The sequence below is a fragment of the Lepus europaeus genome, chromosome 19 (genome assembly GCF_033115175.1).
Source record: "Lepus europaeus isolate LE1 chromosome 19, mLepTim1.pri, whole genome shotgun sequence".
In the NCBI taxonomy this organism is placed as follows: Eukaryota; Metazoa; Chordata; class Mammalia; order Lagomorpha; family Leporidae; genus Lepus; species Lepus europaeus.
This window is the reverse complement of record NC_084845.1, coordinates 35,347,241-35,374,616: the sequence shown is the minus strand read 5'-3', so window position 1 is coordinate 35,374,616 and position 27,376 is coordinate 35,347,241. Positions and strand designations below refer to the sequence as shown.

The following is a 27,376-nucleotide window of genomic DNA, read 5'->3' as shown; positions in this document are numbered from 1 at the left end:
GAACATACAATTTTCTCAATGCACATAGAATATCCCCCAGGTAATAAGATATTCTAGGTCATAAGAAAAGCCTCAATAAACATGAAGGGACTGAAACAATAAAAGTTTATTTTTTAACAATGGAGTACAATTTGAAAGAAATAAGAAATTTTAGAATTGCGCTAGTATGTATCATTAAATAACACATTTCTAAATAATCAATGGACACAATAAGAAATAAAAAGGTAAATTAAAAATATTTTATTTTTGAAAAAGATTTATTTATTTGAAAGAGTGACAGAGACAGGGAAAGACAGAGACAGAGAGAGAGAAAGTGAGAGAGAGAGTGTCTATCTATTGGTTCACACCCCAGATGGCCTTAGCAGCTTGGGCTGGGCCAGGCCAAATCCGGGAGCCTAGAACTCCAATTGGGTGTCCACACGTGTGGGAGGGGCCCAATTACTTGGGTCATCATGGGTTGTTTTCCCAGGTGCATTAGTGGTTAGTAGGATCAGAAGCAAAGCAGCTATGACTTGAACCAGTACTCTGATATGGGATTCCAGTGTCACAAGCAGCAGTTTAACTTGGCACACAATGCTGACTCTAAAAAATATTTTCTATTGCACTTTCTTGTTTTTAAGATAATATTTATTTACTTACTTAATTTGAGAGGGAGAGAAAGATAGAGAGTCCCCGTCTAACTGGTTCCCTCCTACAATGTCCACAATAGTTGGGGCTTGGCCAGGCTGAAGTTGGGAGCTAGAGATTCAATCCAGGACTCCCATGTAGATTGCAGGAAGCCAACAATTGGAGACGTCACCTGCTGCCTCCCAGGGTCTGCATTAGCGTGCAGTTAGAATTGGGAGTGGGACTGAAACCTAGGCACACTGACATGGAATGTGGGCAGCCCAACCAGTGTCAATCAAGAGGCCAAATGAGTTCTCCAATGTACTTTCTGATGATACTGATGATAAAACATACCAGAATTTATGGGATGTTGGTAAAGTAATGCTCAGAGGGAGCTCACTAGTTATAAATATTTATATTAACAGAAAAATCTCAAGTCAATACCTTCATCTGAAAGAGCAAACTAAACCAAAATCAAGTAGAAGGAAGGAAATAATAAAGACTAGAGTAAAAACTAATGAAATGCAATGTAGAAAAAACCTACTTAAGCAGGGTCGGGCCTGGTTAGTACTTGGATGGGAGAAAAAAAAAACTATAGAGTGTATCAATGAAGTCAAAAGTACGTTCTTGAAAAACTGAAAAAATTCAGAAAACTTCAGCTAACTAAAGAAACTAAAGCAGGAATGAAAGTGAAACATTGCTACCAACTTTAGGGATTATAATAAAATAATATCGGCAAATATGCGCAACAAATTAGAAATGGACAAATTTCTATGAAGACATAAACTACCAAAACTAACACAAGAAGGAACAGAAAATATGAATTGACCTGCAACAAGCAAAAGGACCGAAACAACAAAAATAAAACCAGCCTTTCCCAAAGATTTTTAAAAACAAAGGAGGGAAAACTTCCCAACTCATTCTAAGAGGCCGGCATTATTCCAATAACAAAATCAAAACATCACATATACAGAAATTATAAACCAAAATATCTGATGAATATGGACACACGAATCTACAACAAAATACTAGCAAATCAAATCCAGGAACACATAAAAGAGCTTAATACCTAACAACCAAATATGATCTCTCAAACAAATGCAACGATGACTTCACATCCAAAAACTAATTATTATAATACAATAAATCAATAGAATAAAGCACAAAGATCACCTCAATAGTCACAGAAAAACCATTTGACAAAATTTGACATCTTTTTATTAAAAAAAAAAAAAAACTCACCAGACTATGAATAGAAGCACGTTTCTTCAACCTGATAAAGGGCATCTATGAAAAATCTACAACAAGTATCATGCTCAGTGGTGAAAGATTGAATACTATTCCCCAAAGATCAGAAACAGGAAAAGGATGTCCATTTGTCTCCACTTAGGTTCAAAATTATAATGGGGCTTCAATAAGGGAATTTAGGAGAAAGGAACAGCAATAAAAGGCATCCAGATTGGAAACAAAGAGGCTACAGTAGTTACAACAGAGTGGTATTGGCCTGAGGACAGACGTACAGATCAATGGACTGGAACTGAGCATTCAGACAAACTGTTACATATGGTTTTTCACAAGGGCGCCAAAAAATCAGTGGAGAAGAGAGCAAATTTTTTGGTGTTGTTTCAAATAATATTGGGACCAATATATATCCCCACAGTAGGAGAATGAACTTGACCTCTCTTTCATGTCAGCTATAAAAATTAACTCAAAATTATCAAAAAATTAAATCTAAGAGCTAAAACTAGAAAATTGTCAGAGGAAACTACAGGAACAAATCTATGACTTTGATTTAGACAAATCTGCCATATCAAAACTTCAGTGACACAGGAAATAAAGAGATGTTAGATTTTTGTCAAAATTATCACTACTTGTACCTTTTTTTTTTTTTTTTTTTTGACAGGCAGATTGGATAGTGAGAGAGAGAGACAGAGAGAAAGGTCTTCCTTTTGCCGTTGGTTCACCCTCCAATGGCCACCGCGGCCGGCGTACCGCGCTGATCCGATGGCAGGAGCCAGGTGCTTCTCCTGGTCTCCCATGGGGTGCAGGGCCCAAGGACTTGGGCCATCATCCACTGCACTCCCTGGCCACAGCAGAGAGCTGGCCTGGAAGAGGGGCAACCGGGACAGGATCGGTGCCCCGACCGGGACTAGAACCCGGTGTGCCGGCGCTGCAAGGCGGAGGATTAGCCTAGTGAGCCGCAGCGCCGGCCTGCTTGTACCTTTAAGCACAGCATTAGAAAGTGAATGAAAGCCCACTGAAGCCAGCACTGTGGCACAGTGGGTAAAGCCGCCGCCTGCAGTGCTGGCATCCCGTACGGGCACTGGTTCGAATCCCGGCTGCTCCACTTCTGATCTAGCTCTCTGCTATGGCCTGGGAAAACAGTAGAAGATTGCCCAGGTTCTTGGGCCCTTGTACCTGCGTGGAAAACCTGGAAGAAGCTCCTGGTTCTTGGCTTCGGATTGGCACAGCTCCAGCCGTTGCAGCCAACTGGGAAGTGAACCAGTGGATGGAAGACCTCTTTCTCTGCCTCTCCTTCTCTCTGTGTAACTATGACTTTCAAATAAATAAATAAATCTTAAAAAAAAAAAAACAAGCCCACAGGTTAAAATATTTGCAAATCATGTATCATGTGAGACTGGTATTTACAATATATAATGAACTCTTACAATTTGATAATAAAAACTGAATTTAAAAATAGTCAACAGTAGGGGCTATCACTGCGGCATTACTATGTAAAGCTGCTGCCTGTGATGTTGGTGTCCATATGGGTGCCCGTTTGAGTCCCACATGCTCCACTTCTGATCCAGCTCCCTGCTAATGTGTCTGGAAAAGCAGCGGAGGATGGCCCAAGTGTTTGGGACCTGCACTCATGTGGGAGTCCTGGATGAAGTTCCTGCCCTGTCTTTAGCCTAGCCTTGGCTGTTGTGGCCATTTGGGAAGTGAACCAGCAGATGGAAGACCTCTCTCTGTCTCTCTTTCTCTTTCTCTCTATCTCTCTGCCTCTTCCTGTCTGTTACTTTGCCTTTCAAATAAATAAATAAATAAATAAATCCGTTTTTTTTAAAAATAGCCGTAGTATCTGGATCAGGCATTTGACCTAGCAGTTAAGACTCCAGTTAAAATGTCAAATCCCACATTGGAATACCTAGACTTGATTCCCATCTCCAGCTTCCTATTCATGAGAACCCTGGAGGCAGAAAACACAGCTCAAGTAACTGGACTCCTGCCACCCACATGGGAGACCTGGATTGAGTTTCTAGCTCCCAGCTTTGGTCTTCCAGACTTGTGCCATTCGGGGAATAAAGCAGCAAATGGGAGCTCGCTCTCTCTCTCTCTCTTTCTCTCTCTCTCTCTGCCTCTAAAATCAATCTATTAATTAAACAAAAATAACCCTGGTATCTAAATAGATATTTCTCTAGAGAAGTTAAATAAATTACCAATAAGCAACATTAATCATTTGGGAAATACTAATCAAAACCATAACGCAATACCAGTTCACACTTATTAGGATAGCCATAATTAAACAGGTAAGAACAAATGTTGGCAAGGATGTAGAAAAATTAGAACTGTGGGAAAGCAAAATGATACATCTTGTTTTAGAAACAGCTTGAAAGTTGTTGGAAATGTGGAACCTAAGAGTTAAAATGACCTATTGGGGCCGGTGCTGTGGCATAGCAGGTGAAGCCGCCGCTTACAGTGCTGGCATCCCATACAGACGCCAGTTCAAGTCCTGGCTGCTCCAGCTCTCTGCTAAGGCCTGGGGAAGCAACAGAGGATGGCCCAAGTCCTTGGGCCCCTGCACCCACATGGGAGACCTGGAAGAAGCTCCTGGTCCTGGCTCTGGATCAGCACAGCTCTGGCCATTGCAGCCATTTGGGGAGTGAACCAGTGGATGGAAGACCCTTCTCTCTCTCTCTCTGCCTCTCCTTCTCTCTTTGTGTAATTCTGACTCTCAAATGAATAAATATTTTTTTTTAAAAAAATGACCTATCTGGAGCCGGCGCTGTAGTGCAGTGGGTTAAAGCCCTGGCTTGGAGCGCCAGCATCCCATATGGGCACCGGTTTGAGACCCAGCTACTCCACTTCTGATCCAGCTCTCTGCTATGGCCTAGGAAAGCAATAGAGGATTGCCCAAGTCCTTGGGCCCCTGCACCTACACGGGAGACCTGGGAGAAGCTCCTGGCTCCTGGTTTCGGATCCGCACAGCTCTGGCCATTGCAGCCAATTGGGGAGTGAACCAGTGGATGGAAGACCTCTCTCTCTCTCTCTCTCTCTCTCTCTCTCTCTCTCTGCCTCTCCTCTCTCTTGTGTAACCCTTTCAAATAAATAAATACATCTTTAAAAAAAAGATCTATCAATTTTTCTTCCAGGAATATATTCAAGATAGATAAAGATATGTCAAACAGCAATTTTTATATTAAAGTTCAGGTCAGCACTACTCAGGATAGCATCAAAATGGAGATAATCCAACTGTTTACCAGTTGATGAATAGATAGATAAAGAAAAAGTGGTATATACATATGGTGGAATGAGAAGGCCATGCCAAGATGGCCGCTGGCAACAGAAACTGCCTGGCAACAGGCTGTGATTGGATGGCTTCGGAAATGGCCTGCCAACAGGCCGTGACTGGTTAGGGCATAGACAGCCCCTTGATCAGATTGGCTGCCTTGGCTATTTAAGCTGCTGTACCAACTGAAATAAACAAGTCTGCAGGCTGCTCGCCTCTGGTCTGCTTTCACCGGACTCCCAGGGTCTGTGTGGTGACTCTGCGCCTCTTGCCCCCACCGCGTTCCTCTTCTCAGAATGAATCCACAGCAACATATACCCACAATGGAATATTATCCTGCTGTAAAGAGGAATGAAGTGCTGACACAGGCTACAACATGGATGAACTTTGAAAACATGCTAAGTGAGAGACAAGCAAGACACAAAAGGCCACATACAGAGAGACAAGCAAGACACAAAAGGCCACATACTGTACATATGATTCAAGGTATGTGAAATGTGTAGAACAGACAAATCTAGAGAAATAGAATGCAGACTGGTAACTGCCTAGTGCTGAAGGAAAGGGAGTATCGATGAGAGGGAAATGGGAAGTGACAGCTAAAGAGGCTGTCTTCTTGTGGGGTGATAGGATGGTTTAAAATTCACTGCTGGTCATGGCTGCAGAACTCTGTGGTTATGCTAAATGTCACTAAACTGTAAACTTTACATAGGTGAAATGTATGGTATATGAATTATATCTCAACAGAGCTGTTTTAAAAATAATGCATTTTGGGTGAGTGTTATAGGGGTGAGGAACATCAGCCTGTGGACAGTGTAATAATCATGAAATCCTTTGTCCTGGCCCTGCCAAGGCAACCACAGGCAGGACAAATTCAATAAAACTATATATAGCAGCCTAATTTTTAAGTTGATAATTCTTGTATGTCCCACAAATGAAATTATAAATATTCAAAAGGCCTTGGCAGAATAAAGGTTCCTTGCCCTGGCCTAGAAGTAGATGACTATGAGCTGCACCGGAATGCTTGAGTTTGATACTAGCTCTGCCTGAGTGTCCAGCTCACTGCAAATGCAGAACCTGGAGGGAACAAGCGATGCTGGAGAGTGGTTGGGAGGCCTAGACTGAATTCCTGATTCTAGGACCTTGGCTTCAGCCCCAGCCAAGGGTACTGCAAGCATTTCAGGAGTGAACCAGCAGATGGGAGCTCTCTCTCTCTCTCTCTCTCTGCCTCTCAAATAAATATAAGAACTGAAAAGAAATTATAGCTCATGTTTCACAGGTTTTTAAAAGTACTATATATTTTTATTTTAAAAATTTATTCATTTCAGATACAGATAAAAGAGAGAGTGTGTGTACCCTTGTATCCACTGGTTCACTCCTCAAATGCCAACAAAAGACTGGGTTGGGCCAAAGCCAACAACTGATCACCCATGTGGATGACAGTGACTCCAACACTTAAGCCAAACCTCCTGTCTCTCAGGGTTTGCATTAGCAGAAAGCTGAAATTGGGAGCAGAGCGGGGACTAGAGCGCAGGCATTCTAACAGGAATGTAGGCATCCTGATTGGCAGCTTTATCACTAGGCCAAATGCCTGCCCCTAAGGACTGCTTTTACACAGTGAACACTTCTAGAAAACAGAGCATCAAGTTAATGGTTGTAAATCTGTTTGCAGCTTTGGGAGTATTTCTACATTGTATCCCTACTATAGAGTGCCTTCCAGGCACTTCTGCCATATTATCCAATAGACTAAACCACCAAAGGGGAGGATTTCTTTAATAACAATAAAAGAAATGTTAACAGTAGACTAACAAGATAAAGAAGGAGGAGGAAGAATAGACAAAGAAGCTGCCTCAGCACCACTGCCTCTGTAGTAGCAACAGCATTTAATGTTTACTATGTTCCTGACCAGTATTTCACATATATTAATTCATTAATCCTCCCCAAAACGTTATCAGTTTACACGTGACAAAACAGAGGCACTGAGTGTGGGACGAACTTGCTCACAGCTAGCATATAGCAGAGCTGAGATGTTCTGTTTCTACAGTCTAGGCTCTTGACCATATACTGATTCTGCCCTATGAGAACACTGATATTTTATACAACACGGTAAAGAAAACAAGAGGAAACAATGAGAAAAAATTTAGACCTGTGTATGTTACCTTTTTCCCAATTAAAATCAGGATGTTATCAGAGATAATTTTCTTCTTTGAAAAAACATTTTTTGCCAAATGTAAATCCAACCAATATAGACTTGATTATGGCACATCTACACATATAACTCCAATTTATAATTGCTATTTAGCTCATGATACTGGGTTGATTAGTACACTGATATTCTACATAGGCCACAAATTATTTTCCTGTCTCATTTGTATGATCACTGAGATGTGAAAAAATTTCCACAACCAGCATGCATCTTCCACAATTAATAATTCACTGTCAGTCTATAAAAATAAAATTCCATCATTATTTTGGCATTTATAAATGATGACAAATAAAAAAATCGCATGTACTTGGAAAGTATAAATGCTAATTTATTTAACTTTACATGAGTCAAACGGTTAATCAAGTCTTTCAAAAGCTTATTTCTTTGCATTTCTTTCATATTTCTCTGTACCACCCTTCTTTAGCTTAACGCTGCAACACACACCATGTGCTCACCTATAAATTCAAAAAGTTCATGGAAAATGGCATTAAAAGATGAAAAGTGGCATATATCCTTTTAAGGTTAATAACCACCCCCCCCCCAACACACACACACACGCACACACACACACGGCATTGCATTTTTCATTCAGGGAGCAAAAACTGAGGTCATCATTGTGCCAATTCAGTAACACTGAGTTTTTGGTGAACAGTGACAAGCCTGAAAGAACTTAACTTCTTCAACTACAGGATATTTTAAATGAGAGAAAAAAAGAGCAAGGATAAAAGAGAAATGGCTATCTACATGTACAGTGGAATATCAAACCTCAAAGATAATCACCTATTTCTTCAGGTAAGGATAGCTCTTTTTAAATTTAGAAAACAAGCGTTTAAGTTCATTGTTTTTTTCATTTTTATATACAGAAAAGTTTACAAAATATGCCTTGTGTTTGTCTCAAATAATAAATGTTAGGGTAAAAAGAAAACATATGAAGAATTTGTTTCTTTAATGACATGACAATCTAAAGGAAATTTAAAAGACTAAATAATTATTTTAATCATGACACCAAAATTACACACATACACACTAAACTAGGCTCTGCAGATAATTCACAGAGTAAAATTGTTTAAAAGCCTAACTGATTCTTGGCAGTAGTGACACAAACAAAGGTTAGTAACACACATATTATGAAATGCACTGTTTGGGGAAAAAGAAAACTTAAAACCTCAACCTTATATATTATACCCTCAAATTCCACATTTTTTTAATTTGTTTTTTGACTTAATTAGTTAACATGGATGGGCTTTCAAGATTAAATGCAAAAATCCCATGGCCAAACATTAAATAGAAAAACACTGACAGATCTGAGTTTTATAAAGCTTTTAAATTTCATTCCTCAAAAAAAAAAAAAAAAAGCAAAATTTAGAGCAAACAAACTAGAAAAATATCAAAGAACTGTTATACACTAATATATAAAACATCATGTAGACTGATAAGAGAAACCATAAAAACAAAGTAAAATAGGCAAAACCAATTACTGGAAAATTCACAGCAATGACAAAGAAGTATGTTTTAACAGCAAGCATGGGGCCAGCGCTGTGGCATGGTAGGTTGAGCATTTGCCTGCGCTGCCCGCATCCCATAGGGGCAATAATTTGAGGCCTGCTGCTCCACTTCTGATCCAGCTCCCTCCTGATGGCTGGAAAGCAGTAGAGAATGGCCCAAGTGCTTGGGCCTCTGTACCCACGTGGGAGACCCAGAGGAAGCTCCTAGCTCCTAACTTCAGATTGGCCCAGCTATGGCTGTTGCAGCCATTTGGGGTTTGACCAGCAGACGGAAGACCTCCCTGTCTGTCTCTCCCTCTCTCTATCCATAGCTGTCCCTCTCAAGTAAATAAATAAATCTTAAAAACAAAACAAAACGCAGCATGTAAATGAAAACAAAAAGTAATTTAATACTATATTAGATGAGTCAAGGTTTTGTTTTCAGCAAGAATATTTAATGTCATAGAGGTAATAGGTGATATAAGTACCACGTAGAGTCCCAAATTAATAAATACTATCAGTCATGGGCTGTGTGATCATGAGCACACTGCTGAACTCTTGTGGGCTTCAAGTCTCTTCACCTGCATCACACAGAACACATCTTACAGAGAAGATTGGAAGATGACTTAAGATATCTGTAGCACGAGAAGTAGGCATTTAGCCTAGCAGTTAAGATCGCCAATGTCTGGGCCTGGTTCTGTAGCATAGCCGGAAAGCTGACACCTGTAGTGCTGGTTCAAGTCCTGGCTGCTCCATTTCCAGTCCACATCCCTGCTTTTGCCTGAGAAAGCAGTGGAAGATGGTCCAAGTCCTTGGGCTCCTGCACCAATGTGGGAGACCAGGAAGAAGTTCCTGGCTACTGGCTTTGGATAGGCCCAGCTTCAGCTGCTGCAGCCATTTGGGGAACGAATCAGTGGATGGAAGACCTCTCTCTATCTCTCTGCATCTCTGTAACTCTGCCTTTCAAATAAATAAATAAATCTTAAAAATCTTAAAAAAAAAGAAAAGATCTCCAACATTTCACATTGGAGCTCCTGGGTTCAATTCCTGGCTCTGGCTCCTGACTGCAGATTCTTGTCAATGCAAACCCTGGGTGGCAACAGTGATGGCTCAAGTAATCAGGTCCCTGACACCCACAAGGGAGACCTGGATTGTGTTCCAGGTTCCCAGCTTTGGGCCTGACCTGGCTATTGTGGAAATGTGGGGAATGAACTAGAGGATGGGTGCTCTGTCTTTCTGTGTCTTTGTCTTTTTCTTTCTCCCTCCCTCCCTCTTGCCTCTCACACAAATAAAGTTTTTGTTGTTGTTTTTAAAGAGCATATAATCTGACATATTTTAGGGTAGGCACTGTTAATGTATGAAGAGCCTTCTTAGAGTATTGGCATCATTACTTTCATATTCAGTTTAACATTTGGGGGTGAGATTATCATTTTTTATACAAATTTGCAATCCTTAATAGCAATTCAACTGAAATATTTTAGCTTCAGGAACGCTAGTTATTTATACAATAAGCTAAGAAAGAGAATCTTCTCATGTAAAGCCTTTAAATAATACTACATGTCCTCTCAAGACATTTATGAAGCCTGCTGGATAGAAATTCCACTCTAGGTCACTAGCAATCACATGGATACCATGAACAAGATAATGAAAGTGCTCAGAAATCGATGTTTTTCTGCTTCAAGCTTCCTGGAGTGTAATCACTGGGAAATCTCTTAGCAACCACAATGTAGAAATGTATCTGTACATTCTTATCTATTCTTATCTATTTTATCTATTCGTTGTATCTTTAACTGATCAGTAGCAAAATCATGTGGTATACTGAATAAGTTGACTGTATTTGAAGTCAACAGACTAATGCAAATCAAGACCTCAGCTTCTCATGTCCTCAGACACACTAGAAGACAGTTGATCAATAATGCACTTGACTTTAAAAAGCATTCGATTTCCAGGCTTGATCAGTGGCTTTTAAATTTGGGGTCCATTGGGCAAGAAAAATCGTGAATAAAATCAAATGTAAATGGAATGATCTTAGTTTCAAACACTGGAATTACGAGACAGTATATCAGAACAAATAGATTGCCATTAGAGAGAAATATTTCCTATAGCTTGTGCTTTCAAGCTACTGGAGATCAAGCTGACCAAAGAACAGGCAAAAGTAGAATCCGTGAATAGATGAATAATATGTAAAGTAGAAACCAGGGAAGCACATTCTTCTTGTGATCCATTCTGTGGCTATGGGGGTACCTGCAAGGAAGGTGCATTAGCATCCTGAGCTCCCTCATGACAAAAGCTGTAAAACATATTTTACATATGCTATCTGCTCAATGTGAACTCAGAGAGGGAAAGAGGGTAGAAGGAAGACAGGAAGAAGAATCATGCTAGTACACACAGGTTGAGTATCTCTTATCTGAAATATTTGGGATCATAAGTGTTTCAGATGTTGGAGTCATTTTGGAATACTTATATATATATATAATGAGATATTTTGAGGATGGTACCAAATCTACACAAAACATTTACTTACCTTTCATATATGCTTTATACACATAGCCTGAAGGTAATTTTAGACTATTTTTAGTGCACCTGCATTTTGACGGCAACTTGGCACATGTTAGGTGTAAAATTTTCCACTCGTGGTATCATACTGGCATTCAAAAAGTTTTGAACTTTGGTGTATTCCGATTTCAGACTAGCTCAACCAGTATGGCTCCTAAAGTAAGTGGTTTATGTATATTTCCTCATAACAAAAAATAAGGAAACTGGTATTCACGGAAGAGAATTCTCCAAGTGACAGAGGTAGTAAGTCGTAGAACTTGTATTCAAACACTGAACTATCTGGCTCCTAAACCCATGATCCATAAATCCTTGAATTTTCCACTATGGTAGAGGAAGAATACGAAGAAGAAAAGAAAAATAAAAAAGAGAAGGGACAAACATTTGGTGTAGTAGTTAAGAAGCTGCTTGGGACACCTACAAGCCACACAAGAATCTTTGGGTTTGAGTAACGGTTCCTCTCCAGATTCCAGATTCCTGCTAAAGTGCACCCTGCAAGGCAGCAACTGATGACCCAAGCGCTTGAGTCCCTGCCCCCAACACATAAGCACGAGTGAGCTCCAGGCTTGGGCCTGCGGCAGGCATTTGGGGAGTGAACCAGTGCATGGGAGCTCACTGTCTGTCTGCCTTTCAAATTAATAAAGCAAAATTTTTAAAAAATAGGAAGAGAAAGTATGGGAGAAGAAAGTGGGGAAAAAGATGATTATGCCAAATAAGTCAACTATATCACATGGCTACAACTTTGCTTGTAATTAATAATCATTTAACATAGTTTCTATAGGAAATTAAATCAAATTCTAAACAATGACATATCAAAGCACTTTAATTCAGATATCTTTTTTATAGAAAGCTTTTATTTAATAAATATAAATTTTGCAAGTACAACTTTTGGATTATAGTGGTTCTTCCCCCCATACCTGCCCTCTCACCCCCAAACTATCTCACCTCTTACTCCCTCTCCCAACCCATTCTTCATTAAGATACTTTTTTTTTTTTTTTTGACAGGCAGAGTGGATAGTGAGAGAGAGAGAGAGAGAGAGAGAGAGAGAGAGAGAAAGGTCTTCCTTTTTTTTCTGTTGGTTCATCCCCCAGTGGCTGCTGCGGCTGGCACGCTGCGGCCGGCGCACCGTGCTGCTCCGAAGGCAGGAGCCAGGTGCTTCTCCTGGTCTCCCATGGGGTGCAGGGCCCAAGCACTAGGGCCATCCTCCACTGCACTCCCGGGCCACAGCAGAGAGCTGGCCTGGAAGAGGAGCAACCGGGGCAGAATCTGGTGCCCTGACCAGGACTAGAACCCGGGATGCCAGTGCCACAGGCGGAGGATTAGCCTATTGAGCCAAGGCGCCGGCCAAGATTCATTTTTAATTATCTTTATATGCAGAAGATCAACTCTATACTAAGAAAGGTTTTAACAGTTTGTACCCACACAGACACACAAAGTATAAAGTACTGTTTGAAGACTATTTTCACTGTTAATTCTCATAGTACAACACATTAAGGACAGAGGTCCTACATGAGGAGCAAGGGCACAGTGACTCCTGTTGTTGATTTAACAATTGACACTCTTATTTATGATGTCAGTGATAACCTGAGGCTCTTGTCATGAGCTGCCAAGGCTATGGAAGCCTCTTGAGTTCACAAACTCCAACACTATTTAGATAGGCCATAATCAAAGTGGAAGTTCTCTCCTCCCTGCAGAGAAAGGTCCCTCCCTCTTTGAGGACCCCTTCTTTCCACTGGGATCTCACTCACAGAGATCTTTCATGTAGGTCATTTTTTGCCACAGTGTCTTAGCCTTCCATGCTTGAAATGTTCTCATGCAGCTGTGGCCATTGTGGCCATCTGGGGAGTGAGCCAGTGGATAGAAGGCCTCTCATTGCCTCTCTGTCTCTCCTCTCTCCATGTAACTTTACCTTTCAAATAATTAAATAACTCTTTAAAGAAAATATTTAAAATGTCTAAGTTTGGCTGGCGCCATGGCTCACTGGGCTAATCATCCACCTGCGGCACTGGCACCCCAGGTTCTAGTCCCGGTTGGGGCACCGGATTCTCTCCCAGTTGCCCCTCTTCCAGGCCAGCTCTCTGCTGTGGCCTGGGAGTGCAGTGGAGGATGGCCCAAGTGCTTGGGCCCTGCACCCCATGGGAGACCAGGAGAAGCACCTGGCTCCTGCTTTTGGATCAGCGCGGTGCGCTGGCCGCAGCGCGCTGGCCACGGCGGCCATTGGTGGGTGAACCAACGGCAAAAGGAAGACCTTTCTCTCTGTCTCTCTCTCTCATTTTCCACGCTGCCTCTCAAAAAAAAAAAAAAAAAAAAAAAAAAAAAAAGAATACTTCATGATGTTTTCAAGCTTTTTCTGTTATATTTATTTTATTTATTTGTAAAGTAGAGCTACAGAGAGAGAAGGAGGGAGAGATAGAAAGAGAGAGAGAGAGAGAGAGAGATTTTCTATCTGCTTGTTCATTCCCCAAATGGCCACAACAGCCAGAGCTGAGCCAGTGTGTAGCAAGGAGCCTGGAGCTTCTTCCAGGTCTCTCACATTGGTGGCAAAGGCCAATCACTTAGGCCATCCTCTATTGCTTTCCCAGGCAAATTATCACAGAGCTGGATCAGAAGTGGAGAAGCTGGAACTTGACCCAGTGCCCATATTGGATGCCACTGTAGCAGGCAGTGGCTTTACTGGCTACACCACAGCACCGGCCCCAACAAATACTTATTTTCTAACAGTCAAAAGAGAAAAGGGAAATACTGTAAAAAATGAACTTTTTTATTTTTAAAAAAATATTTATTTATTCATTTGAATGGCAGAGTAATAAAGAAAGGAGGAGACAGAGAGAGATTTTTCCATCTGCTGCTTCACTTCCGAAATGCTCTCAACAACCAGGGATGGGTCAGACTAAATCTAGGTTCGCACATGTGCCACAAGTACCCAGGCACTTGGGTCATCATCTATTGAATCTCAGGTATGTTAGGATGAAGCTGGATGGGAGGCGAAGAGGCAGGGCCTAATCCAGTACTCCAATATAGGCTGTGGACATCCCAAGCAGTGGTTCAACCCACTGAGCCACAGTGCCCATTCCAATTAATTGCTTTCTAAAAACACAGTAGGAGAGTTCAGGCCTTGTTTCAGGAAACAGCACATTATGTCTTTTTTCTCTAACAACAGAATAGAAGTCACATAGCTTTGTTGTATAATCATTCACTTTAGGTATACACAAAGCAAACTATTCTTAATAGATTTCACTGAGATACAAACTGGTCTGCATTATTGTCATACATTACAGAACACTTTTTAAAGATTTTAATGCAAAAATAGTAACTCCAATTAAGTACCCACAAAATGTTGTCAAGAAGATATCCAACTGAGACTCCTCTAATGAATAAAAAATACTTTGTTAGTAATTGTGGTGTTTGGAATCTTAATGAAAATTCATATTCATTTGATGGTTCTTGAGGGAAGTATACAATAGTTAAGAGCAACTAAATGATTGAACCCTCTGAGATCTTACTCATCTTAAACAGCGAGCTGTTATCCAGACGACACAAGGCTAGGCCAGAGTGCTAATAAATACACAACATCTCTTTTTGTCAGAAAGGATCATAGCGCACAACACACCTTCTACAAGTGCTCTACTGTCTTTTTTTAAAAGCTCAGCAGGGAAAGGAGAAACTGACTCTGTCTTTTAAGGGAGCCCTACCATATTTCTTCTTTTAGGTCATGAAATAGAAATGAAGGCATGACCTGCACTATTTATGTTCACTCTGGTCTTAAAGTGAGAAAATATTGCCTATATTCAACACATTTATTTTGAAGTAAGGAAGGCCCAATTTTTTTTTTTTTTTTTTTACTGTTCTGTACCATTTTTTCCCCTTTTAAAGCTCAATTTACTTATGTAGAGTGTAGTCAATTCTGTATTACCCATATAGTAACCTTGTCAATTTTATCCTGAGGTTTTGCTCAAACAGCACTCTTTCTAGTGTACTAAGACCAGGCCAGAAATTTAGCAACAGGCAGGAAAAATAAGTTGTAAATCTTAAATTCCAGAGCCTAGATGCCAGTTTTTAATCTCAGAATCACAGAAAAATTTCATTATGCCCATTAATAATTTCCAGGTATAGTATATAAAAATTATGCTTCTAATGTTAAATTTATGTTTTATAACAACAAACCTCTTTAAATTTATGTCATGAGATGGAAATAACCTTCAATCCAGAGATAACCTTTCCCCCAACTAGATTCTATGAAAATTACTTCATGTATACTTTCTTCCCATTGGAAAATCTAAATGCAAAACCTGTATAAATAATATCAACACCTTGTCAAAAAGCTGTCCCTTCACATGAAGAAAAATTTTCTACATGTCCTTAAATTAGCATTAAGTATATATATATATATATATACACACTAGCAAATACAGGAAAGGAGCAAAATGAGAACAGCATTAACTTAATTTTCTTTTTGAGTTAGCTTCTGTCTGCTCTTACATATCATTTGTGTAAAGCTTGGAAATCTGGCCTTTGAAATATTCTTCCCTAATGGAATATAAAAAAAGAAACCAAGATGATTACTCTTACAGCACAAACAAATTTAGCATTTATGCTGTAATGCTAGAAACGACAAAGATAATAACAGTATTTCATATAGAAAGTAGTTCTTCTAGCGCAGGTACAGTATTTACAATTGGCCAATTTCATCATCTGTTTGCCTTTAATGGATTCTGACTCTAAAGTGATAGAGCCCTTTTTCTGGAAATGCTCATACTATTTGAAATTTTCATAAGGAGCGATGCAGGAAGACCCATATGCTTCTTTCTGTTCATCAAATTTGTCCTAATTATAATGTGTCTAAAAGTACTCTGCTTCAGCTGAAGTTGTAGAAAAAGCTAAGAAAGAACTGTTCAAAGAAGTATGGATAATGGCCAGCTAACAGAAAACTGAAAATATGTGTTTATTGGAAAAAAGAGAACTTTTAGATGACTGATTCCTTATGGTAAGCAGTTTACTAAAGCTATGATGGAGATGACTGTTACATTAAATCAAAATTGTATTACATCATATAAAAGTAACTCAGGTTACCACAGCCATCTGCCAGAAACCTTACTACTAAATGCAGCTGCCTAAATGATCATAGGTACACATACCGATTTTCTTCCCAGACTGTCCATCATCATTCAATGAACTAAATACATTAGTATACCTTTACAAGCAAAGAAATTCCCCCAATGACTTTTTAATAACATGAAACATCAACCAAACCCAAGAAAAATGTTAGTGAAGACATACAAATTTCTAATAGCTTGATAACAAGGTGAAAAAAATGCCCTCAAATTTTTCAACTTACCCAGGAGTTTTGCAATGATGTAAAGGGCTTGTCCCCAAAGAAATAGTTTTCCATCGCGGCCACAATTGCTAGGAAATCGCTTTTGACTACCAGGGTTTCTTTTCTCATATTCTACAAAGTCAGCCGGCACATAATAGTACTTTGGTACCACAGGATATCCTATGGAATTTAAAAATAAGTATTAAAATGTAACAATTCAGTGTCCTCCTCAAATCTCCTTTTAAGAAGTTGCAATGATTAGAGAGCAGGAAAAGAGAAAGGTTGTATAGGAGATAACAGACTTGATCAACTACAGAAGGTGGGATATTCTGGTTCCTTTCAGACATGGCCAATACAAAAATGAAGAAAATGGTCTTGATTCTAAAAGAGTAATTCGATAGCATATCATTCATAACACTTTAGCCAGCAACGTGTACATAATCTCCCTACCAATATTTAACTTTAATAGCTATGTAGATGTAGACAAATGCATCGAGTGTAAATACTTAGAGCTATACAGTAAGTTATTTTAATAGGATTAGTCTGTGGAAACATCACAAATGAGACACTGTAATCTAAACTGAAGAATTATAACCCTGAGCTATTCTTACAGCAAATAAACTCCCATTAAACATTAAGCCCATTATTTACCATTCAATTTCATTGAATAGGAAAAAAAAATTCATCTTTTCCTGTGACCAACCCATTTTAAAAGGTTCCTGGTAGAAACTAAAAGTATTAAAGAGTAGGATCTCTGTGGATGACACAAAAGGACAAAAAATAATATTCTAGTAGAGTGCTGCAGAAAAGTTTTTTCAACATCAGCCCATAGTAAACTTAATTTTCCTAATAAAATTATACCAATGTCCCTAAAAATGTTTCCTTCATGCACTAATAGTGTCTGATTAGTAAAAATGCCTATGATACATGGAGAATACTTCGAACTTCATTCTCTGAGCATGATGAAACCTAAAGTGGGGAATATTAAACTACCACCTCAATGTATCCAAGGGCAGAGGGGTCCAGGTTCTTGTCAACACAGCAAAGAATTTGATGATAAGACACAAATGCCAGTAGGATTTATTGACATAAAAGTACATTCTAGATAGGTAAGTGCAGGCATGCTTGAGAATGAGCTGTGCACCCAGTGCTTAGCAGAAGATTCTTGTATCAGATTTATCTTGTTTGGGGCAACACTCTTTACCATGTTAGGGGTGGGTCTTTGCCCACATAGGCACAAATGGGATAATATGTTCTGCTATACACTGCAAGTTTCATTAGCTTATTGTCTCCTCCCAAGGGTGAATTTTTTAGTATTTTGCTGAAGCAAAGGTTGGTCAGTGGTTAAGATGGCCACTTGACCTGGTTAAAACACATACACACACACACACAAACACACCAGTTTTTTGCTTATCTGCCCACTACAAGGAAGTAGCTGGGATATCTTATCAAAAGGAGGTTGTGATATCATTAGTGCTTGCCACATATCAGGTCACCTGCCCTTGACCAGTTTATCTATCTACCTACCTATCTAATCCATCTACCAACCTGAGACCTATCTGTCCATCCATACATCTATTCATCTATCCTGCCTCAAATGCATCAATGACCTACTTCTGAATATTACAGAGATTTCATTAATTACAAAATTCATTACATTATTTTTCATATTGGTATCATAATGACATAATTGCTTATAAAATTAATATTTATTTGGAATTTAATGTTCACCTGGAAACATTTCACAACTTTCAGAATTATAAACGTTTTAAAGGGCAAGCCTATAACATGAAGTATTTGCTCTGCTATGAGTGTGGAAAATCCCAAAGAATATGACAAACATCATGTGAGAAAGGAGTGGTCCCAGGGTTGTGATTGTAGTTTATGCATTATACTGTGTCCATAAAAACATCCTTTTTTGTTTTAACCAGCATACTATAATTTTTAACTTACATTAATATTTTCAAAGATGTCCACTCATGAGAAAATATTCTTATTCTTTTACTACTTCTAAATCCAAAAGATCTCTAGTACATCATCTTTGGAATTCCTTGAGAATTAGTTTTCCAGTTATATAGAAAAGCCGATTATGCTCTTCTATGGTCATTGCTATCTCTGACTGAAATCAATATACTCTTACTTATAAAACTGAGCATTTTGATCTAAAAATTAATTCCATCCTCAAAGGTGACATTTTAGCACATAACAGACATTCCAAACACAATGCTAACCATCCTAGAAGCAACTCCAAAGATGAGGCTAGAATTCTCTTGGTATTGCTAGTGGCTTTAGGCCAGAGCTGAGCCTCTCTAAGTGGCCCACTGGAGATGTCAGGAGAGGAAGCACTTGTCTGACCACAGCATCTGTGGTGTCCTGGGTAATAACTAGTTATTTTATATTATTGTAAAACTATAGAGAGTAAAGAAATTACACAATAAGAAGCAAATGAAGAAACTCTGCCCACTTGGCAACTACTTTGGAATTACTTTAGCCAGGACCACCTAAATTTATCCCCATCCTTGATTTGTCTAATGAGCTCCTTTTATAAAAAACATATTTTTACAATAAATTAATATAGATTATTCTTTCAAATTTCATTGAGGCACCTTCCATTTTTTTTTTCCCCAATATAAGTTGTTGGGTTTTATAAAGGACTCTTTTACACACATTAATGGAACATTAGGAAACATTGGTAGGAAAAAACACCTGTACCTTCTGTAGTCTGATGAAGTACTGGAGTCAAAAGATCCTGATATTCCTTTACTTGCTTGGGATTGCCTCTAAAAACTCCTAAGATGTAAAATTTAAAGCCCATTAGAAACTGAATTCAATAAGCATCACAAAAAATTTACCACAGAAAAATCTACTAGCCCAGTTATAATTATTTTGGTTCTAAAAAAGATTATGCAATTGTCTGTGATAATTTTCTAAGAAATCTGTTTTGGAAAGTCTTGTTAACATTTAGAATTGAAAACTTCAATAAAAATGTAATCAAAATTTATCTATTCTAAAGCATAAACGTAATAAATGGTCACAATGTCATGGCTTATAGTAGTCAATTTCTCTAGCAATAAAAATCTTTATAAATATGAGTAATATATTAGTATCACCTTTAAATATTTCAAAGTATTTTTTAAAATTCTTTAAATGACTTAACATTCACTAAGAAAGCATAAATACAACATAAGAGCAGTAAACATTATATGAGTGCAGTCTGTTTTGCTAGTTGAAAGAAGTCATATATCATTTCTGCTCTCCTTTGAATCACTTATATCCTGTAGCTTTAATTTTAGAAAAAGCTCACTTACCATCAATCATCATGTAAAGGAAAAATATGGGAAATTCACATTCAATGCCATCAAATAACTAAAACAGAAAGCAAAACATTAAATTTCTCACTAACAAATTAGAACAACTATAATTCAAATACATGGGAAAGATTTATTTACTGTAATAACTTAATATTTGACTGATTTTATAAGTAGTTTCATTGTTCCTTGTTTTAATTTCTTAGGATTCTATTATTCAAAAGCTTGTTCATTCAATCCATCCATTAGCAGTCATTCAATAAATATTTACTGAGTACTTGCTAATGTCCAGACTGTTCTAGTATTTTTACTAGGATCCCCACTCTGTTCCTTTCAGATGTCAGTGACACGCACCAGTTGTGACAACCAGAAATGTCTGTAGAAATTGTCAAATGTCACCATGGAGACAAAACTGCCCCAGGCTATGAACCACTAGTCTAACCTAATCCTTAAGATTTTAAGCAGGGGCTGGCGCTGTGGCATAGTAGGTTAGGCTTCTGCTTGTGGCATCCCATATGGACGCTGGTTCATGTCCTGGCTGTTCCTCTTCTGATCCAACTCTCTGCTTATGGCTTGGGAAGGCAGTATAAAATGGTCCAAGTGTTTGGGCCCCTGCACCTGCATGGGAGACCCAGAAGAAGCTCCTGGCTTCTGATTGGCTCAGCTCCAGCCACTGTAGCCATTTGGGGAGTGAACCAGCGGATGGAGCTGGTTTCTTTCTCTCTCTCTCTCTCTGTGACTATGCCCTGTAACCTCAGTGGACAGAAGCCAGAAAGCTCCTGGGGAATGCAGGAAAGAAGAGCCACATCATAAGGGGCAACAGTGAGTGGGAGGCAAACAAGACACCAAATCTAGATCACACTCCTCAGAAGAGTGGCTGCGGGAGAAAGACAATGGGGAAAGCGGTGAGAGGGCTTGTATTTGTGTGTTCAATGATATGCACCAATGTATTTAGGCTGAAGCAAAGAAACTAATTTAAGTTGGAAGAGCAAAATATAGGGAAGGCAAAAGTGGGAAAGATAAAGAGAAAAAAAAGAAACAGAGATGGTTATCCTTCTATCAGAGAAACAAACCCTCAATGCGAATCCCAAGAAAGTAAATGAGACCTGATGGGTTGTACATAGTAGGGCTGGCCTGAGAAAGAAGAACAGACAACATTGTGAGTAAGACAAGAGGGATGGAGATAAGTATGGAAAGGGAAAGATGCAGTGGAGGAAGCCATGCAGATAAAAGGCTATCAAGTAGGAAATAAGAAGAAAAAGCTGGGAAGTTGAGTACAAATGCGAACAAGTTGGAAATGCTTTCATGAGAAGTTCCTACAAGGCTCACATAGAAGAACTGACAAGAAGTAAAAACAGTGATGAAGATGAACGAAGACGGATGAACGAAGACGATGTCCTGAATTGGGGGTGGAACCTTGAGGTGCTTCTTAGTAGCATACAGGTGCAGAAGTAGATGCAGGAGGTCCAATTCAAATGTAAGTGCCACAAATCAGCTCAGGGAATAAATTAACTAGAAAAAAAATTATTTTCAAGGCATTTAAGAGACAAATCAATCTTTTGGCCAAACCCAACAAATTGTTAAGAATATTAATAATACTGTAAAATTTGAAAGATATATGCAATAAACCAGGCTCCTAATGCTCCTGAATTATAATCAACTGTGATGTTTAATAATAAATAGTTCATCCAGCTGTCTAGAAAAACTAAGTGCATGTTGAATTTTAGAAAAGTGGTATGTTGGGGTCAGCGCTGTGGTGTAGTGGGCTAAGCCTCCGCCTGTGGAGCTGGCATCCCAGATGGGCACCGGTTCTAGCCCCAGCTGTGCCTTTTCCGATCCAGCTCTCTCCTATGGCATGAGAAAGCAATGGAAAATGACACAAGTGCTTGGGCACCTGAACATATGTGGAGACCTGGAAGAAGCTCCTGGCTCCTGGCTTTGGATCAGCTCAGCTCTGGCTGTTACGGCCGTTCAGGAAGTGAACCAGCGGATGGAAGACCTCTCTCTCTGTCTCTCCCTCTCTCTGTAACTCTACCTCTCAAATAAATAAATAAATAAATAAGTAAATAATCTTTAAAAAATAATAATAATAAAAAGGGGTATGTTAACTGCCAAGCAAAGTACAAGGTCTACTGTTACCTGAATATTATCTATATACAAGTCATGGGGACCCTACTTATTTTCAGTGAGTCAAAATTGTGAACATGCTTACAAAAGTAATTTTCAGTCTACCCACCACAGAAAAGTCTTTAGTAATGTGCACAGATGCTTAACTTGGGTGGAGTGTAATAGTTTTCTGGACAGCTTAAAAGCAGCTAGTATAAACCTGAATATAGTGGTATGTTGTTTCTGAAATATAAAGTTTTAAAACTAGATACTTAGAAAGCTATATTTCAAATACAATTGTCTAAATGAAAAAGAAAAGGGAAAAAGAAGAACTATCAGCTTTAATGAGACCATTTGCTTAATGCACTGAAAGCTGAATCCCGAATAGATATTAAATGAGTACTCAAAACTTTATGAAAAACTGGAATCAAAAGAAAAGCTTATTTTTGTACTGAAATTACATGCAAAGTTTTGTGTTTTTTTTTCCACAATAAACATTTCCATGAACATTTGAGGATGAATTCAATTTTTTGTGCTGAAATACTTTACTTTTTTAAAAAAGATTTTATTTATTTGAGTTACACAGAGAGAGAAAGAGAGAGAGAGAGACAGAGGGAGAAGAGAGAGAAACAGATTTTCCATCCTCTGGTTCACTCTCCAAATGGCCACATTGGTCAGGACTGGGCCAGACTGAAGCCAGGAACTGCGAGCTTCCTTTAGGTCTCCCAAGTGGGTGCAGGGGCCCAAGGGCTTGGGCCATCTTCCACTGCACTAGTACAGAGCTAAACCGGAAGTGGAGCTTCCATATGGGACGCTGGGGTTGCAGGTAGCAACTTTACAAGCTATGGCATGGTGCCAGCTCCTAAACCTATCTTCTAATTCCATTCTTTGACAAACTTTTGGAGCAGACAAGCAAAGCACTGAATATTCAATAGAAAAACCGTTCATGCAGTGAATCAACATGGTCCATTAGAGCAAACGGGCCTCACTGGTAATAAAAACTAACACTGAGCACTTAGTATATGCCAAACACTGTTTTAAGCACTTTGTACATAAAAATTTTAAGTCATTTAATTCTCATAAGAAACTTATTATGTAGCTATTAGTATTTTACTAATAAAAATATTAATCGAAGACATTACCTAAATTATTCCAAAGTCACACAGCTATTAAATGGCAGAGCCAGAACGTAAACCCAAAAAACCAGCCTGCTTAATCTATGCTTTTGATCACTGTGATGTTCTAGCAATGTGGGATTTTTTAAATTTTACTTACTCAAGTATTTAAGAAGCAGAGAGACAGAGAGACAGAGAGAAGAAAGAGAAAGAGACGACACCTATCTGCTAGCTTACTCCCCAAATGTCCACAACAGCTGGGCACAATCCAGGTCTCCCACATGAGTGGCAGGAATCCAGTTGTCTGAGCCATCACTAGTAGCTTCCAGGGTCTGTATTAGCAGGAAGTTGGAGTCAGGAGCTGGAGCAGCGTCAGACCCAAGCACTAAGCACTCTGATGTGGGTGACAGTGTCTTAACCAGTGTCCCAAACATAAAGCTAAATGCTAACCCCATAGGATATTTTTTTAATACCTTAATTTCAGCTGGTTTGTAGTAGCGTCTTTTGGGATCCTCCAGTGAAGTTCTATACCCATCTCTCAAGAAACGTTTAAATCCATATTTTCCTTTTAATTTTCTAATAACTTTATCAAGTGTTTGGTTATATAGAACATCATCATCCAGGGCAAATGCAGGATAACTGATACAAGGGAGCAGGGCAGCATCTGTGTTCTGGGGGCAGTAAGGAAAAGAGAACGTAAGACTCTACAGGGCTACTCTCAAAACACAGCCCAAGGAGCATTACAGAGATGGAAAGTCAAAAAGGTTATGCAACTGACAGTGAGCTTGCTCTGCTCCAAGGGAGTGACAGAAGCTTCCATGGCAAGCTTCAGTGAACCTTGTAAAGGAAACAAATCTTTATTTATTGATAAAGAGTATTTTCAGGGCTCAACACTGGGTTCAAATTCTAAAGTAATCAAACCAGTATGGAAAAAGTTAACACTAATAGTCATACCGACTTGGTCTGTCATTCAATTTACTTATAATAGCAAAAAGGAGAAAATAACCTTAATGTCCAAAAAATAGGCAAGTGAATTAACAGGCATGAAAATTTGTATTGTAGAAATCTATTTATTGACCTAGAAACATGTCCACTCACAGAACTAAGACACCAATCATAATAAAAAACACAGTTCTAGCTTTGTAAAATAAAAAGATTATATATGTATATAAAAACATGTAAAAGAAGTTTCCCTGAAATTATATCTGAGTGTAGAATGAATGAATATTATTAATATTTGCTCATTTATGGCTTTTTTCTATCATGATCGTGCTTTACATAAAAAATACAGTAACTTAAAAATAATTAAATTTTCTCATTTGGGGTGTTTTCTAAGAATAGAACTAAAATAATTTCAAGAAAAATCTGAAATCACATATTATAAATAAAGATCATCAGACAAAGAAAATGAGTAATTCAATTGAGAGAAATCAAACAAGGGCAAGAAAAATATTTTGTCCTTGAAAGATCTCTGCGAGTGAGATCCCAGTGGAAAGAACGGGTCATCAAAGAAGGAGGTACCTTTTTCTGAAGGGAGGAGAGAACTTCCACTTTGACTGTGACCTTGTCCAAATATGATCAGAGTCAGTGAACTCAAAAGGCTTCCATAGCCTTGGCAATTCATGACAAGAGCCTAGGGTGATTACTGATGCCATAAACAAGAGTGTCAATTTGTTAAGTCAACAACAGGAGTCACTGTGCATTTACTCCTCATGTAGGATCTCTGTCCTTAATGTGCTGTACATTGTGATTTAATGTTAGAACTAGTACTCAAACAGTATTTTTCACTTTGTGTTTCTATGTGGGTGCAAACTGTTGAAATCTTTACTTAATATATGCTAAACCGATCCTCTGTATATAAAGAGAATTGAAAATGAATCTTGATGTGAATGGAAGGGGAGAGGGAGCAGAAAAGGGGAGGGTTGTGGGTGGGAGGGAAGTTATTGGGGGGGGAAGCCATTGTAATCCTTAAGCTGTACTTTGGAAATTTATATTCATTAAATAAAAGTTTAAAAAAAAAAGAAAAAAATTTTATCCAAAATAAAAATGTTTTCTAATGTATCATGACAAAAAATGATTTACGCTGGTAGATGCTGCTATCTTCCAAAAGAGAAATATCGGTTTTTCTATTGTTCTAGAAAAAGCTCAAAGGACAAAACAGCTTTGTCCAAAATTGTTCACTGCCTGAGTAAGATCTCCAAAGGCCAAGGAGCAAGGGGTGATATCCATCACATCTTCTTGTCTCATGTGGATGACTTCCATAGTTTTCTATAGTATGCTCTTCCAAAATAAAGTAAAACTGCACAAAAATCATAAATGATAGTTCATATTAGTTTATAACAAAAACAACTCACATGAGATCTTGATTCTCTGGGTAACAGTGAGCACAAAGTTTGTCTGTTGCGATTGTGAGCATCCAGATCCACAAATATCACTGACCAAGAACAGCCCTGCAAAGAAAAAAAAAATTCCTAAGAAAAAAAGGACTTATTGAAAATTTTGCATTTTTAACTGAGAATCTCACAAAAATATTAAGTGTCTGCATTTGAGCACAGGATCACAGAACATAATTGTTTTATACTTCTAGTATTTCTCAAATATCTTTCATTATGCATTAATTTTATAACCACAAAAGGCTACTCTTAACATTTCTTCCATTTTTCTTGGTTTTCTTTTTTTTTTTTTCATAGACAGAGTTAGACAGTGAGAGAGAGACAGAGAGAAAGGTCTTCCTCCCATTGGTTCACCCCCCAAATGGCAACTACAGCCAGCGCGCTGCACTGATCTGAAGCCAGGAGCCAGGTGCTTCCTCCTGGTCTCCCATGCGAGTGCAGGGCCCAAGCACTTGGGCCATCCTGCACTGCCTTCCCGGGCCACAGCAGAGAGCTGGACTGGAAGAGGAGGAACCGGGACAGAACTGGCACCCCAACCGGGACTAGAACCCGGGGTGCCGGCACTGCAGGCAGAGGATTAGTCTAGTGAGCCACGGCGCCAGCCTCTTGGTTTTCTTATGAATCAAAATTTGTTAATTATAAGATAAATAATTAATGATAATTATTTTAGTGCAAATAGTTTACCTAACATGACAAGGAAGAAAGCAAGAACTAATTCAGACTCATAAACTGAGTTGCACATCCCTTATAAAGAATGTTTACTGTATGATCAAACTAAAAACATTTAAAAATAATCTAGGACTCTGGATGTAAAACAAATACTTGACTTAAATATGAAGAGACGAGTATCTCAAATATTAATGCACTGTGTGTCAGAAACTGTGCTTTATGCTTCACATGGCTTCTTTAATCCCCATATGTAGATATTATTTTTTTAAAGAATTATTTATTTATTATTGAAAGGCAGAGTTACATGGGCCCGGTGCTGTGGCATAGTGGGTAAAGCCGCTGCCTTCAGTGCTAGCATCCCATATGGGTGCCAGTTCAAGTCCCAGCTGCTCCACTTCTGATCCAGTTCTCTGCTATGGCCTGGGAAAGCCATAGACAATGGCCCATGTCCTTGGGCCCCTGCATCCACATGGGAGACTCAGAGGAGGTTCTGGTCTCCTGGCTTCGGATCGGCACAACTCCGGCTACTGAGGCCAACTGGGGAGTGAACCAGCAGATGGAAGACCTCTCTCTCTCTCTCTCTCCCCCGGATGGAAGACCTCTCTCTCTCTCTCTCTCATTCTCTCCCTCTCTCTCTCTCTCTCTCTGCCTCTCCTTTTCTGTCTGTGTAACTCTTTCAAAGTAAATAAATAAATCTTTTTTAAAAAGGAAAAGAAAGGCAGAGTTACAGAGAGACAGAGCAACGGGACAGGGAGGGGGAAGAGTCTTCCATCCTCTGATTCACTCCCTAAATAGTCGCAACAACTGGAGCTGAGCCAATCCAAAGCCAGGAGCCAGGAGTTTCTTTGAGGTCTCCCATGGGGGTACAGGGGTCCACGCACTTGGGCCATCCTGTACTGCTTTCCCAGGCCATAGCAGGGAGCTGGATCAGAAGTAGAGCAGCCAGGACTCAAACTGGAGCCTATATGGGATGCTGGCACTGCAGAGGTTGGCTTTACCCACTACACCACAGCGCCGGCCCCATTCCCCATATGTATATATTATTAATCTTCTACTTTACTGAAAAGGATACAACACATAGCAGAGGTTTAAAATCAAGTTTCCTATACAGAAG

The 27,376-nt window shown here is 39.1% G+C and overlaps 1 protein-coding gene across 6 annotated transcripts in view; it reads right to left on the bottom strand.

Moving 5' to 3' along the window:
* The window catches only part of PHKB (phosphorylase kinase regulatory subunit beta), a 234,271-nt gene that overhangs the window by 89,624 nt on the left and 117,271 nt on the right, over positions 1-27,376 (bottom strand). For all 6 annotated transcript variants that reach the window (XM_062177429.1, XM_062177424.1, XM_062177427.1 and 3 more), the window contains 5 exons: positions 25,555-25,650; positions 23,674-23,871; positions 19,980-20,037; positions 19,384-19,461; positions 16,693-16,851 (listed from right to left, as the gene is read on the bottom strand). In XM_062177429.1, coding sequence (XP_062033413.1) covers positions 16,693-16,851; positions 19,384-19,461; positions 19,980-20,037; positions 23,674-23,871; positions 25,555-25,650 — 589 coding nt within the window. The remainder of the gene's footprint in view (positions 1-16,692; positions 16,852-19,383; positions 19,462-19,979; positions 20,038-23,673; positions 23,872-25,554; positions 25,651-27,376) is intronic.